We start from the raw sequence: 17,494 nt of genomic DNA, 5'->3' as shown, positions 1-17,494 counted from the left end.
GGTAACTGTAAAGGTACTAACTGGGTGATAAATCTTTCATAGATTTCTCATAGATCTCATAGATTTCTCATAGAAGCGACTGAGTTAATGCCACCGCGTTTGAAGAAAAAAAACCTGAAAAATCTATAAACTACACTACATAAATTCTTTTTTTTCTTGTGATATTTTGTATTAAGTTAACATATTAATTATTCAATCACTCAATTATTTTTTTGTGGTGGTGTGCGTTGAATTTTTTTTTATTTTGCCTAAAAAGTGGGCGGTGAGGCAAAAAGTTTGAGAACCTATGTCGTAAAGCGACACGCCTGTCCATACAGGGTACAGTACCACTCAGAAGTACTGCCACTACGCCCGTCACCCCTCAGGGTGACGGGAGCAGGAAATTACAGTTACAGGAAAGTACAGCAGGAAATTACAGAAATTACAGGCAGTGAAATTACAGGCACATAGGATTTGTCTACTTATGTCTCAACATAAGTAGATGATGACGATTATGTGCCTGTGAGTTCACCAGCACCCTTACCCTTCAAAACCGGAACGCAGTAATGCTCACATTATAGCTTGGCGGCAGAAATAGGTAAAGTGGCAGTACTTCCCTAAACGAACTCTTACACAAGGAGCTTTAATGCTTCTCGAATATTGTTGTGACCTTTTGAGAGCATGCTATCTATGGCTGTCCCGGGTGATGGGCTCTCGCGGAGACACAGATATCAGTTCGTTCTTTTATTTAGCTAATTATGATAATTGAACGACTCGATCAGACTGGTCTAATAAAAAAAACGTTTACTTGAACCTTCTGCGTTTTCTTTACTTAATATTGTAATAGAAAACACTAACATTAAACACATGATATATACACATGATAACTGTCTCCGTGGCGGAACGGTTACCATACCGGACTGCCACGCAGAGGTCCCCAGGTTCGATTCCCGGGCCGGGAGAAATATTTGTATGGCCTACATTTATTTCTCTCGTGAGTTTGGGTGTAATTTGTGGTTGTCTATGTGTGTGTCCATGGCACCCGCGACACAGGGTTTCCCTAGTGTGGGGCTATGTTGTGTGTGTGCGTGTGTGCGTTATGATGTGTATTGTAAAGCGTGAAATACACAGAGAGCGGATGCGGGACGGGTGCACGCGTCCGCGCTCGGTGTGTCGTCGTCCACACATACACAAATATCCGGAATTAGACCCGCCCCCGCCCTCTGAGTGTTACACGCTTAAACCGCAATGCTTTGCGGCATTTCTTGTGACATATCGTGCGAATTCATATAAAGTCATATGAAAGTGACTGACTGAATGAAACTGCCGCGGTGACCCGCAGTGCCTCTGTGTTATGCGCCGAATGTGTTGTTTTTATATGAAAACCGGACCCCGATTTTCACCTTATACACGTCTCCGCTAAAACATAAAGCTACATCAAGCTTTTACATTGTATTGGATGCGACTTTCTTTTGTTTTATGTCAGATTACATTAGTTTCGGCTCAGTGCGAGCGACTCAAGTACACTTTGTGTAATTTACTTTCTCAGATTGCTTCTCAGGTAGAAATGACTTCCCATTCCTTGTCGCATAACAGGTGTATTGTGTTTTATTTGTTTTTCGTATTTTAAAAAAGTATTCTTATCTTAATAAAAAAAGATGAAATTTATTAAATTACAGTTTAATTTAAATATAAGTAAAAATAATTATGTCAAGGAAGCCTTGACAATTTTTGATAGAAATAAACAATAAAAAGAAACCATAATTATTATACAATCATAAAGCTATAGGTACAGTGAAATATTAGAAACCGAATAGTGTAGTTGCGATGTCTAACTGAAGTAAATTACCTGTACTTAGGCCTCCTGTTTTTGCATATTTTCTTTATATGATACTTATAATAAAACAATTAATTATTGTAGTATAATTAACGTGATAACTTCGAGCTGGCCTTCTGTTCCGTTAAAGGCATTGACTTAATTGTAAGTCAATGGTTAAAGGTCTTATTTTTAAACCAGTGTAAGTATATTTTAATTTATTTATTACTTTTGCATAATATTATGTGTTTATTATTATTATTATTATTATTATACCTATTTTAGACTATCTTATATAATAAGATAGTCGATGTGATGGGTCGCAGTAGGAATAATGTTTTATCCTTAACTGTGTGTCTTTTATACCCATGTGTTATCAATGCTTATAACTGCTGTTAATCAAATTTCTAATGAATTGCAATATAAGCTGTTTGTACCCGCTTTAATAAAATAAATGATTTGCACGTACCTATATTTCATTATCGATTCAGGCTATAAATTTGTATAGCTTCGAAATTCTGAACGAAGATTGGCCTCTGGACAAAATCTCTGATTGGAGGACATTGGAAGGCGCGAAAATGGCGGTGTGGCCTTAGAGGATGGAAAAAAATAAAAGAAGGTGTGGCTCATTAGATGCGTTATAAAAACATTTTTGAATTTCAAATAAAGAAGTAACTATTTTTTTAGTGTCTGCGGTACCTATGTGTTTTCGGCCATAAATTAAATGCATTTTCTTTCTAGTGTAATGAATTTCTACTATAGCCCAGAGCAATAAAATTCTTTGTAGATTATTATATAGAGTTGTACGTATTAATATGTATTATATTATCACAACTTGTTTATAACAAACGGGGACAATCGTTTACAACAATACATACTTTTATATTATGTATACGCCTATAAATGATGATATAGTAATGTAACATTACAAGAAATTACGAAAATGCAACCTTATGGTCTGGTAATACATAACCAAACAAACTATACTCGTTTGAGTCGGTCTTTCGTTTGTTTTGTACACAAATTTTGTAGTAGTTAATATAAAACAATCTTACCTTTGTTGCCAACAGTAAAATATCCTTTCACGTTCTTGTTTTTTTCCATAGCGTACACAGCACTTGAAATAGCACAATTATAAATGTTCAACGTTTATCATGAACTCTCACAGCTGACACGCAATGCTACACTGGTCCTGGTATGCTTCTTGAGACAATGAATGTACTTATCAGTAATATATTTTGCACTTTAGATCTTTGATATCTTTTTAGCACTCTCTTTGTAATTTATTTTCCACTTATCTGTGCTTATAGGGTTTACATTGCTAAAGATACCTTTTGTAGGATAAATTCAGGGTAAATTTATTACGTCATTAGAGTTTATTTTTCGGCAATCGCAAGTGAAAATAAAGAGACTTTTCTAGCAGTCTATAAAGTACTTAGTTTTAAAATTACATGATATTCTATGGCTGGTAAATAAAATATATATGCGTTGAGTGTGTGCGTTATTTATTTATTTATACAGGGTGATTCAAATAGTGACCTTGTTGAAAGTTTCCCGGTTAGATGAATTGGGCGTGTCGGCCCAATCAAATGGCCGGCACGTTCACTAGACCTTATTGATTTTTTATCTGAGGTTTCTACAAGGAAATAGTTTACGCCCGGGAAACTAAATCTGAAGCTGGCCTGAGATAAAAATTCTGTTAAGCATAGACGATGATAGTCAGAATAAATTGAAGTGCTTTTTAAAAATACTTTTTTAAGACATTACCGATTATGAATCGAAGTTGAATGCAGAAAATATAGATATAGATAAGTTTTTTTTCTATATTGACCCGGCCAGGGATCGAACCCGGGATCTCAGAGATCGCGACGTTTGCAAGCTACTCGACCACGGAGGTCATTATAAAATAATTTTTAAGAATCAAATGATGATGATTTAGTCTGTTTTCGCCGCACTTACTTTGAAGGCCAATTTCAGTAAAATGCCATATTTAAATATAATTTTTCGTGTTATTACGAAAGCTTGGGTTGCCATGAGTTTTCTGAAATAATTCAGAAATACGAGTTCATGTTCTTCAAATGTGTAACTTGAAGTAAAATATTTGTACAGCTCAAACGTAAATTACTAAATTTCGATCAAGATTTTTCTAAGTTGCATTAATGTTATGAATATGATTATTTCATGTATGAAAGAACTATTAAAAAATATCATGTTAAAAAAATACCGGACAATATCTAAAAAAAAAGGTTCCGGGATTTTTTATTTGGCAAAAAATTACTTATTTTTATTAAAAATAATATAAAATTTAAAAAAATAAAATAAAATTACATAACTCATAATTGCGGAACATATTCGGGTTCTTTTTGCTTCCTTGCTTTTTTATATACTAACTAGTACTGTGTTTTTGTTTTTTAATTGTTGCTTGTGCATGTGTCGTGTTGTATATTTTTATAGTGTTTCTAATTATAAAGTATTTGTGCCCTTTTATTTTCTGTTCCTCTTTCAATTTCTTTTTGAAAAAAAAAATGAGGACACATTTTTTCTTTGGACAAATAAATATATAGAAATAGTAAATTATATTAAAAAAGATCTTGAGATGCGGAACACGTAATGATCATTACTAATGAACTGTAAATACCATTAATAATTAATGCAACTAAAATATGAAGAAGTCTTGTTAAGAAAAAATCTTGTCGATTGGTTGAAAACAGGGACCTGTCACCTGTCAGAGACCGAAACTGTCGCAGTCCTCAATACATACAAAAGTGATAGGGAGTCTTTTTTTGCAATCGAATGTGTTTGTTGGCGATCTGCGAATTGTACGGATTCGAAAGGAAAGAAAGAAATAGTACATTATGGCAGAGGCCGGGAAGTAACGGATTGCTGGACGAGTATGAGTAACAAGGATGAGCGCTAGCGAGGCCCTGAATTAATACAAGTCAAGCAATTCCATAGATTTAGTATGTAATATACTTAGAATAATAACGCATAGAAACCTAGCCCGCACACGCTAAGTGAGGCAAATTGAAGCGCTCCCAAAGGGCCTACACGAGCGGGCGGGCCTTCAGTGCTCAAGGTCAACTTGCACCGCGAACAACTCAAGAATTTTAGCTAAAAATGACGAAATGTGCGGTAAATGAGTGTAAAAATACGTGAGACAAACATAAAATAGATACTAACATCACATTCCACAAGGAAGTAACGCGTTTCAACTTGTATTTTTATATAAATATTCACTAAAACCGAAAATTAACCTACTACTAAAACTAGCCTACATGAATTTGATTTTTGCCTCACTTGTGACAGTTCGTTTGATATGAAACTATCATTCTATGCGTTATTATTCTAAGGTAATATACTAAATCTATGAGCAATCCCTGTTCTCGCCGAGGCATGTATCGTTTTTTTTAAACAATGTGAGGAATGAGGAATTAATAAAAGACTAAACAGAGGAAGACGTATTATAGTAAAAGTAAAAAAAATATTAATTAATATAATATTTGATGTGTGATGACAATTGCTACAAGAAAATGTTAATGTTTTTCCAGACACATTAATCTACTGAACTTCTTTCTGTTGACGTGTTTGAACGTGTACTTATAAACTATATTTTCATTATCGCTATTCTCAAAAGCATTTATTTTCGCGACTAAAATACAAAAACGACGAAAAAAAATCAAAAGAATGCTAAAACACTTTATGTTACCGCCATTTTCGTTTTTTTAAGTAAACCTTAGAGGTAGGTACTTTTAATTCTCGCAACTATGAACACTTTGGGCAGTTGGCTGTATAAGTTTTTCTTTTGCCTGTTTACATAGTTCATTATTATAAATAGATTTAAAAGTTTAGAGAAGTGGACAGTAATGGATTTTCATACTTACTTTGCAGGCCTTGGCCGGGAAGAAGTCACACGGTCCATAAATGACTTTCCGTGTTCGTTTTTTGAAAGTAATGCAAGCATTTATTTCCGAGCATGTTTGAGAAAATAATATTTATTTCATCTCATTTTCTTATGACTAATATAAAGTGAACTTTAATACTAAATATTTGAGATCCAAAATGGTCACCTCTGGTCGCGCCTGTCCATAGCAGTTGCAGTACCACTCAGAGCATTAAATCACAAATATCTGAAAGGCCCTGCCACTGCGCCCGTCGCCCTGGGACATAAGTTACTTTTCAAAATCGGAATGCACTAATCACATTACCGCTTGGTAGCAGAAATATATAAGGTGGCAGTACTTCCCTGAACGAACTCTTAATTTTTCACAAGGAGCTCTACCTACTGCTACATCATAATAACCCACTGATAAAAAATTGCCGTAACAAATTTAATAAATCATTTTTTTGTACATATTTTCCGGTATTTTTTAACACGACATTTTTAATAGTACTTTCAAACATGAAATAATCAAATTCATAACATTAATGCAAGTTACAAAAATCTTGATCGAAATTTAGTTTAAGCTATACAAATATTTTACTTCAAATCTGAATTATTTTAGAAAACTCAAAGTAACCCAAGCTTTCGTAATAACACGAAAAATGATATTTAAATATGGCATTTTGCTGAAATTGGCCGGCGAAAATATACTAAATCATCAATTGATTCTTAAAAATTATTTTTACTTATGATGATCTCTGTGATCAAGTAGCTTGCACACCGGTTTCATGGTGTCGCGATCTCTGAGAACCCCGGTTCGATTCCTGGTCGGGTCAATAAAGAAAAAAAAACTAACTTATCTATATCGTCTCGGGTGTGTGGTACCGTCGTTGTTTCCATTTTCCATAACAGAAATATTTTAGTTATGTACTTTGGGATCAGAGCAACGTATGTGTTGTTATCTAAAATTTGCTATTTTATTTATTTATCTAGGTTTATAATTTCTAAAGCTCATAAAATTAAGAAAAATCTCAAGTTAACCAAAAAAACTAAAAATGATAGCGCAGTTAAATGGTTAATCATGATAATTATCAAAACTTACAATTTCCAGTGATATCACTATACTGTTATTTTGGCTTATCTTTTGGATCATAAAACCCAGCTTAATACAAAAGATTTCCAAAATCGCGCCATTCAACTTCGATTCATAATCGGTAATGTCTTAAAAAAGTATTTTTAAAAAGCACGTGAATTTTTTCTGAATTTCGTCTATGTTCCACAAAATTTTTATATCAGGCCTGCTTCAGATTTGGTTTCCCGGGCGTAGACACCGAAAACAAAGGAATAAATGTATTGAGTTTAGCACACTAATACCGGGTTCATGAGTTCACTTGCGATTTTCGCTTGCGCGCATGCGCGGCGCCTTGCCTTTGTTTTGGTTGTATTGTACGCGTGGACGCTGCTGCTCTGTGATTGGCCAGTGGTGCTGTCCTCCGCAAACGTTCCTTGTTACTTGCGTGGAAATATCAAGCTCGCTAGATATCAAACTCACGCAACGCAAAGAAATCCAATGCAAAGCAAGCGGCGGGCGCAAGCGAGCGACTCGTGAACTCTTACCTGCGCGTACGCAACAGATCTTTGCGTATGCGCGAAGCGAGTCACGCAAGCAAGCGAAAAACGCAAGTGAAAGACTTGTGAAATAAAATATTTTAAATGGTTTTTAAACACTAACAAATACTAAGGATTGTAAGATATATTTGACTATTTGTTTTGGTGCTGTATTAATGCCCATTGTCAATATTGTTATTTGTTTGTTTGTTTGTTTGCTGTAAGTGATGTTCAGTGAGTTTAATTGAAGTTGGCAAGCGCTTACATTTCGATTCTTTTATACGGCGAACCATACGAAGTCACTTAATTGATGTTCTGAAGGTAATGTGCCTCTTTCACATTCATTTGATACTTATTGAAGTATCATGTGAATGCCAGTAAAAAAAATAGAATTGATACTTTTGTAGTTACAGATGGAAAAGATATAAATGTACCAACTTACAGTAACGGCTTAAATTCTATTTTAGACAAAACAGTTGGTTGACAAACATCATTTTGAGAGTAAATATTTATTTATTTTTTAGGTATAACAAACAATTGTTGGTTTGCTAACATTCAGAGTTGGGGAATTCTAACATACTTATGTTACTTACACGTACAATCAATAACATTATCCACAGATTAATGATAAAATGAAAATTGTCATACGTGTGTAACGGGTAATGAAAACTAAAACAAACAAAAGTAAACAAAATAGAAATTATAACTGCATAAGCTTAATAATAGTTTTTTCAAAGTTATAGGCATGTGAATAGAATATGTCAATCATATTAAACAAATAATTGTAACGAGAAAGAATACGAGGTAAAGGAACTCGTTTGCCAGCATTAATAAAAATAAAATAGTTTCCTTTCTTAATTAAAACCTTTACTACAAATTTAAAACTTTCTAAACAGCGAGTTTTGTTGATGGATAAAACAAATTTTAATTGCATTCATTTTAATCTTAATTTATCAGTCGATGTTGAACTCGAGAGGGAATGCAGGGCTGTGGAGGTACGGTGTAATATGCTGACCCGTGTACGATGCTCAAATGGCCACGGTAAAAATCCTCTTCATAAAAAATACTGCCTAATTTTATACACGTGTAGAGGAGGAATTACACTAGAAAAGCCTATAGTATCTTGCGTATCATTTCATTCAATAACGTACTTAGGGAAATACTGTAGAGCCTCGGGGTCCCCGAGTTGGGGATGTTAGCGACGGCTGAGATTGTCAGCAGCATCCCCGTTGTCAAGTGTGAGGTGCAGCACCAACAGTCTTCTCAGGGTGATAGCAGTAAGAATGGATAGTCCAGTCCTTAAGCATTGGATATACATCGTCTTATGTTCGAAATATATGTGGAAGTGTTAACACAAACAAGAAGGTCAGGAACAAACTTTAAAGTTAACAGGTTTCTATTTGCTTTAACAAAAATTCGCTGGTGATTTCTATACAGACAGCCAAAGCAACTTACAGTTTTCAGTTAAAGAGGGTCGACAATTGACCGAAATGGTTAATGTAATAAACACTTGATCAGCAGTCGTTTGTTTTTTGAACATGGATTGACATACTATACAAATACATATACAAATAAATGAGTATGTGCGTGAACTTTCATAATCTGGCAATATTTTTAATGGACGACTACCTGCAGCAAAACACGTGGTCATGTGACTGGAGTCGTTGACCTAGATTTAAGACAGACTGATAAAAATGTCACGAGTTAAGGAAGATATGTTTTTATGACGTTAAGTGACCGTAGGAACAAGTCGTGCGGGTCTGGTGGTAAGTGACACGCTTATCCATAACAGTTACAGTGCCACTCAGACCTTTAAACCGCAAAGATCTGAGGAGCACTGCCACAAAGCAAAGTTCGCAAATCTGAAGTGCCTGTAATTTCATAATAAGGACGGCTCACACTAATCGTGGCAGAACTTCCATGGACGAACTTTCACAAGGAGATCTACTGCTACTTAAGGGTGCTGATTATAATAATACGTTAGAATCTGGTTGTAACAACCCTTTACGCTGCTCTAATGTGGACTGGAGTCTGAGGTCACGCACCGAGAAACTAATGATCTGTAAAGGGGACAACACTCAACTAGATCTTGACATAAAACAAGTCATAAAAATGAATCGCTTGAATGTCTCTGAATATTAATATGATTTTTCAACCGTTATTCAGAGTGAAGGTGTTCCTTCTCTTCCTCCACACGGCATGATTTAACGCCGATACAGGCCAAGATCTCATATGAGCATCTTGCTCGTCGTTCTTCTGGGCTTTTCACGTCTGCGGCTTCCGTTGGGAGGAATTAACTCCGTGGTAGTCTTAGCTCACCAGCTTGCTTGACAGGCGGCAGAAGTGTCCGGCTTAGTTCCGCACATGTGAATTCTGTGAATTTAGCTTTAACTTGTTTTATCATTCCCAAAATTTAATGTACCTCGGATATGGGAACTTGAGATGTGGAATGAAAATTAAATTGAAAATTTAATGAGAGTAGACGTAGTTGCCTGTTTTATGTATGTATATCGTACCTTGTTGTTTTTGTCAAGTAATGCGCACGTGCCATATTTTTTATTTAAGAAATTCATTATTTTGATTATGAATACATTGATTAATTATTTTTCATCAAAGGATAAATTGGACACGTTTTGGCTTAAATTACGAATTTATGAGCTAGCGTAATTTGGAAATTAAATAATTGAACAGGAAGTAGACAGGCACTAATTAATTTTTAGATCATGTCTACTGAGTGCCATTGCCAAGTGAAAGTATGCTCCATTTTTCTTTTAAATTATTGTTTGGTGTCCTAGGAACCACGCCAGTAGAGGTGCGAGGATGCAAAAGAATGAATAATGAATGAATGAATATTTTAAGTTCATTTCTTTATTTTGTAAATTACTTTGCTACCCTGCTGGTTTATTGTAACTGACTGACGGTAGAAAGTTTCTGCGCTCGCCAATGGCAGAAATATCCTCTCTAACTATATTCGTATAAAACATAAAATGAATAGTTATCATAATGCTGTTCAGATAAACATCGGTGAAACTAAATGTTTTCGATAAATCTTTAAAGATATTGATTGAGCACAATCAGTTTCCGATAATGGCTGGCCACGCGATACTTGGTCGGTGACCTCGGCACGCGTCGATAAACTATGTAATGGCCTCCAAATAATCTGTGTCTGAGGCTCAGTTAATTAGTTTCAATTGAAAATATTCACCATGGGGTGACATTAAATAACACAAAAGACTATGACAAGTCGAATAGTCTAGTAGCAGTAGCGCTCCTTGTGAAAGAGTTCGTCCACGGAAGTACTGCCACCTTACCTGTTTCTGCCGCTAGGCAGTAATGTCAGCATTACTGTGTTTCGGTTTTGAAATTATAAATTTTGTGAAATTACAGGCACATGGGACTTGTCTACTTAGGTCTCAGAGTGACTGGCACAGTGGGGTGCCCCTCAGATCTTTGCGATTTAAAGCTCTGAGTGGCACTGCAACTGTTATAGACATACGTGAAGCTTACTGATAGTCCTCCTATCACTTGATATTATAAAAAAATGTTTGTATAATATCACAATAACTATTGTAACTATAGTGAAAAAATAGGGTGGTTTGCATTAATATTAGGCATAACTGGTTGAAGACTATACCACGTCAGTCAACCGTGACCATGAGATCTGTAAAGGGTCCGAAACGTCGGTTTGTTTGAAAAAACAAATATACGCGATTGAAATCCGGAAAAATAGTTTCATTTCCTATGTGTAACAGTCGCGAAAACCTAAGAACTCGATGTCTACATATTAATCGTATCTCATTAATGCATGTTCACTAATATTTACAACAACTTATGCTGTATTTAGCGGTGATAGAAAAATTATCAAGCATAATCTGTTCGGATTTCTGCGGACTCTAGTATTTAACGTACATCACTTGCTTTCTAAAACAAATATACGAGTATAAATAAGTATGTTTTCGTACAAAGATATTGACAACAAATCAAGGTTTTGGAAGACCCTTGTTCCAAAACCTTCATTTGTCTGTGTGTTTCAACCAATGAAATTCCACAATTGATGTAACGTATTTTTTTAAACGACATTAAAAAAGGAGGAGGTACTCATTCGACTGTATGTTTTTTTTGTATGTATGTTACGCGATAACTCATTTGCATTTGTGACGGCATTTGTGAACCGATTTTGATGATTCTTTTTTGTTGGAAAGAGGGTACGTCAGAAGTGGTCCCATTTAAATTTGAAGAAAATATTCCACGTCTAAGGGTGGCAAACTAGGGGATGAATGACTTTTGAGGTTGGTTTTTTTAGTACCGTGTACTGAGATTATTTCAAGCTGTGATCCGGTCTGTTCTATAATCCCATACTCTCAAAGAGTATCGTGATTCGCGACTTAGTACGGACTCTATATGATATAAACATACTTCTGTAATATATTTTCGTCACACATTTTCCAATTTAGTCCTCGAACCAAAAAAAATTCTATGTGACACTTTTTGAATTTTACCGATATTTTAAATTAAATTATAATTCTTAGATTTTCGCGATTATTATACATAGGAAATTTAACTGTTGTCGGATCTAAGTCGCGTATATTGTTTAGAAATGGTCGTGTTAGATGTATAGATAATTTGTTTTGTCTATAAATAACGTTACTTATGTATAATAGAAACGGAATCGGTCCTATCACACTTCCTTGTGGAACACCACGTATTTTGATTTTAGGTAGAGATTTAAAATCCATTAACTCTTTATTTATTACTTTAGGAACAACACATAGGGTTTCATCCACTACAAAATGGGCCCTTTTGTGAAATCACATGTGAAAAACCTTATTGTTAAGTAAATTGCGATGACGAATTTTTTTCATTTCATGATACCAAGTGCCAGGTCGAACAAATCCTGCACCTGGTGTTAAGCAACACCTTTACCCTTCAAAAGTGAAACACAGTTATGCTCACATGGCTGCTTGGAGGGAAAAATAGGCAAGGTGGCAGTACTCCCAGGACGAACTCTTTCACAAGGAGCTCTACTGCTACTACGTATATTTAATTGTTTATAAGTAATTTCCTACTAATTATCTTTTAATTAAAAAATTTAATTTGATAAAAATCGTTAATATTAGACAAAAAAACGTTAATATTAGACATAACTGGTTAAAAACTTTATCATCACTTTTAGTCGTGACCATGGGAACTGTAAATTGTCCAAAACGTTGGTTTGTTTGAAAAAAAAAACAAATACGCGATTAGATTCGAAAACATGCATAGTTACATTATCTATAACTTATCGCTATTAATGTTACTTAGTATTGATTTAACAATGTGGTTTCCGCTGTTAGAAGCCATGTTGCTCTGGTATTATTATTGTAATGAACTTGTTGAAAAACAACTCGTATTTTGATTTTAGATACAGATTTGGAATCTATTCATTCATAACATAACGCATAACTACAGCGCATTGTTAATGCTTCGTCAAATAGGACTTCATATTATATGTTCTTCAAAACTGCATTGTTATTTGAACAAAAATGACGCCAATATTTGCTTTCTTGTTTTTGTATTTTTATATTTGTTATAATATTTACCAAAATTAATAATATTTATCAAGTTCTTAGGTTTTCGCCTTTGTAACACATAGGAAATGAAACTATTTTTCCGGATTTAAATCGCGTTATATTTGTTTTTCCAAAAGTCAACCGTGACCATGGGACCTGTAAAGGTCCTGACACGCCGGTTTGTTTGAAAAAACAAATATACGCGATTTAAATCCGGAAAAATAGTTTCATTTCCTATTAATAATATTTACCTAAATTAATGTTTCAAGTATTTGTAGAATATAATAGGATACTATAGACTATATATAATGGAATACGTCATAACAGTATATTTTTATTTGACGAAAACGACTAGAACTAGCCGTTGAACACTGTCGCGGACCTGCTCTGAATACAAAACTCGGCATATTGATTTATATTGTGTACACCGTCGACAATATCGCTAACATTTTTTCTGGGGCTTAATTTTACGTTCATTCTCATAAATTGCTTAGAGATATTTCTGTTTAATTTATTAACATCGGCTCTATCGGTATTAAAATTATTTTTGAAAGTAATTTTCACCTTTCCAATCTTTTAATGAAATTTGTAAGATTTTGTCAAAGAATTGATTAATGACTCAGGAAATTGCGTACGTAAGTCTGTGGTTTTAAAGCTAATCACACAAAAGACTAAAGCCAAATAATGGATCATCCCCTAACTTTACAGCTATTAATTGCAAGTGATGAATGGTTTCTTGCATCTCTTATGCCTACTTATTTTGGGCTACTTTAACAATCTAATTAAATAGCTAATCTCAGCCTAGAGTCGTCTATACTACATGTATCAAAGTTATGAAAGTTATTCCAGTGATACAATCTAGAATACTCCGACCAGGACGAAATAGCCAATGCCCTGTGCCAGAGTAATAAGTATATTTAGTAATACATTTGTTATCAAAAGATGGCCACGACATTTTATATTTTGTGCTTTTATTTGTTATGAATAACATTGTCCTCCCCGAAAAGGGCGTGAAATATATTTATGTATCCGTTCCAAATCCGAGATTATACAAAACTAGAAAACTCGGACCCCCTTCGGATGTCGCTTGTGCGCTTAGTCCGATTCGAACGGAGAAATACGATAAATGATACGAAATACGGGCTTACTGAAAATCAGCGTCACAGCCTTTTCTCGGTGGTGACAATAGCTGAGTGGGATCCTGTTACATACGCCACAGCCGCGCACATGACTCTTAATCTAATTGTGTTAAATATTTCATGTTTGCTTTGTTGTTGTGTATGATTTTATTTTTATTCCTTTTTTTTCCAGTAAAAAAAAAATAAATAAAAAGTGTTTATTTACGTTTTCTTAAACCTAGTTTACAGCAAGTTTGCAGGGGAACTCCTTTTAACCAAACTAATTGCTTGTGCTAGGAGATTATTCAGTCCAGTTATTTTTATTTTAAGTTTTTGTTTTAATGTAGCTTCACCTTTTTTTTTTAATCTTAATTTTATTACTGTGTATATTTTTGTTGTGGCGTAGTCATTGACTTACAATTATATGGACGTCGGGTCCGCGCTAAAAAGTGTCCGCACTTGTAAGGCGCTAAAATCGTATACAGAGCGCGACACTCCGCTTTAGTCTTCATTTGTTCTACTGACAGCGCGATACTGCGATGACATTACAATTTAAATTTCGAATAGGTTGACTTGGGACATTTTTTTCATGGTTTTTGTATTAGACCCGTCGTCCATTTATTTGTAAGTCAATGGGCGTAGTAATAAAAGATTTCTATTCTATCTATTCTAAATATAAAATGGTTCCTGTGACATTTTGGGACCGTCATTTCTCGGATGCGGAACTGACACGAATCGGATGTAGTGCGCAAATGCTCTAAAAATATTCACGATTTAATCTGAAGATGTTGTTCGTTGTCGTCCCCCCCTGTCGTTCCAGCGTTACTTTGAACGTCAATCTAATTTTATTCCTCAGTTCCATGTGCTCTAATCACCTCTGCATACACTTCTCTACTCACTACGTTCTCTTTCAAACCAGGAAACTTACAGTGCACAGTGAGAAGAATAGCGGAATTGTATGAAAAGATTGACATATGTCAGTGAAACATTAGAGATTCTAAATAATTTACTTAAAGTAGGTAATCAAAAGTCTGTAAAAGTACCTCATAAATATTCAAGTACTTCAATGTTACATTCTAGTAATTCAATGTTATCAATAATTATTGTACGTAATTCATAGAAATATCGATCATCCGATTGATATAAATAGTGATTGTTATAATAAAGTGCTCAATGTAATTTGGGTTGAAGACAAAATGTTAAGAATACGTATTTGTTTGTTTTTGGCAGGTTTTGCTACTGTTTTGGGTACGTTCAATATTTTAAAGTTAATGTTTATTGTGATGCAAAAAAATAAATAAATGCAACCATGACCGAAAATTAAATAATCTCTTCTGCGACTCAAAAAAAGAAAAAAAAATCAAATTATAACAGCAAATAAAGAATAGCATCGTACGTGACTACCAAAATTCCATTATAAATGTGACTATACAAACTGCACTTCAATTTCAGACTTATACCCTTGTGTCTTTGTTTTGTTAAAAACATGTAAATAAAACTTTTAAGATTAGACTTATCACACCAAGTCACATGTAGTCACACCAGCTATATTTCAATTTTCTGATTTACAGCGGTGATTGAATAGCTAATTGGCGTGCGCGAGTAGGATCATCATGGGCCAACAGTGGCGGAACAGTTTAAACTTCGGCTTCTCTCATCGTTCACCCCAACTACAACTCTCGAACTTTCGACAACGACGTCGCAATCCTTAGAACTGCAGCAACGATTACCTACATACCTAATGCAGAACAGACTGCCAGCATCGCTGGAAGTTATTACAACCTTGCTGACGATCGAACAGTCTTTGCTATCGGATGGGGCTCTAAATACGTACGATAATGTCTTTTTGACATGCTAATAAATTTAATGTTATCAATGTCATCAGACTTTCTTAGTACTTTCTAGTAATTTTCCTAATATTTTCTTATCTAGTATTTTCTTTTTATGCAAAACATACCATTAGTTAGTCATAATTAAACGGATTTTGATATTCACAGGTTGGTGGAAGCGGATGTGAACAACTTCGTCATGTACAAATTTGGATCGTAAACGAAGCTACCTGCAGATCTCGTTACTCCGAAATTGCTTTAAGTGTCACCGATAACATGTTGTGCTCTGGTTGGATGAATGTTGGTGGTCGTGATCAAGGCCAGGGTGACGCTGGAAGTCCTGTGATTCATAACAACATCATCGTGGGAATGTGCTCTTGGGGCAACCAAAGCGCTTTGTCTCGCTACCCTGTTGTTAACACACGAGTCTCTCGCGTTTCCGCCTGGATTGTTGCTAACGCTTAATCCAGTGTGTGAATTTACTTCTGTTGTGTATTAAATACCCAGAAAAAAGTCTTATTATTGTTTCGAGTTCTTAGGTTTTCGCGATTGTTACACATAGGGAATGAAACTATTTTTCCGGATATATATCTTGTATATTTGTTTTTTCAAACAAACCACTGTCACGGTTGATTGAGGTGGTACAGTCTTCAACCAGTTATGTCTAATATTGATGCAAACTACCCTATTTTTTCACTATAGTTACAATAGTTATTAATTAAATACCTTATTTTTAATTTTACAAAGAAAACATTCCAATTTACGCTACATTAAGTTTTTCAAATTATTTTATTGAATGAATTTTTATTAAGTTCAATTTATTATTAATTAATAATAGAAATTAAAATAAACTAAAACATATTATTTTTTTAGTACTGCAGTCTTATGTCTGTTTGGGATTTTTCATTAGAGGAAATACTGGATCACAAACTGGTGGAACGGAGAAACCATCTTCCCTGTTAAAATTAGGATGTTTTTTAATTTCAATGGCCTCTCGCAGCATCCTGGGTAGATAATGGGCTTCTCTTGAAAGGACCTGGTGTTATATGGTTAATAATATGTTTTAGTTTATTCTAATTTCTATTATTAATGAATAATAAATTGAACTTAATAAAAATTTGTTCAATAAAATAATTTGTAAAAATTAATGTAGCGTAAATTAGAATGTTTTCTTTGTAAAATTAAAAATAAGGTATTTAATTAATAACTATTGTAACTATAGTGAAAAAATAAGATGGTCTGCATCAATATTAGACATAACTGGTTGAAGACTGTACCACCTCAGTCAACCGTGACCATAGGACCTGTAAAGGGCCCGAAACGTCGGTTTGTTTAAAAAAAACAAATATTTAAATCCGGAAAAATAGTTTCATTTCCTATGTCTTATTATTGTTGTGAAAATAGTGTTTTATTGATTTACTTATTATTACATTTATTATTACATTTACTTTTCGTATACTTATTGTTAATTGTGTTAAACGAAAGACCAGCTATTGAAAGATAACAAATGCAAACCTTAAACGCATAATTATTAAAAAGAATCATTTTGGTAATAATTGATTTTTATTTTAATTGTTACATAGGGCGCACTATAGGTTTCCGGAACTGGCCACTTACATAAACAATATTTAAAAAGTAATTACAACATTTGAAAATGGAACTCTGGCTGTAGAATACAGTTTGTTTCATCTCACTGTCACTTGTTTTTACTTGTG

The 17,494-nt window shown here is 34.3% G+C and overlaps 1 protein-coding gene across 1 annotated transcript in view; it reads left to right on the top strand.

The window, feature by feature from the left end:
* LOC113229926 (trypsin CFT-1-like) overlaps positions 1 to 16,323 on the top strand; it is a 76,267-nt gene extending 59,944 nt beyond the window's left edge. Inside the window, 2 exon segments of the mRNA XM_026463620.1 lie at positions 15,536 to 15,780; positions 15,948 to 16,323. Coding sequence (XP_026319405.1) covers positions 15,536 to 15,780; positions 15,948 to 16,244 — 542 coding nt within the window. The 3' untranslated portion in view covers positions 16,245 to 16,323.
* The last annotated feature ends 1,171 nt before the right edge of the window (positions 16,324 to 17,494 follow it).

This window comes from Hyposmocoma kahamanoa, unplaced genomic scaffold, assembly GCF_003589595.1.
Source record: "Hyposmocoma kahamanoa isolate Upper Pololo Valley unplaced genomic scaffold, ASM358959v1 63, whole genome shotgun sequence".
Lineage (NCBI taxonomy): Eukaryota > Metazoa > Arthropoda > Insecta > Lepidoptera > Cosmopterigidae > Hyposmocoma > Hyposmocoma kahamanoa.
Note: the sequence above shows the minus strand (reverse complement) of the source record. Positions and strands in the feature narration are given on the sequence as shown.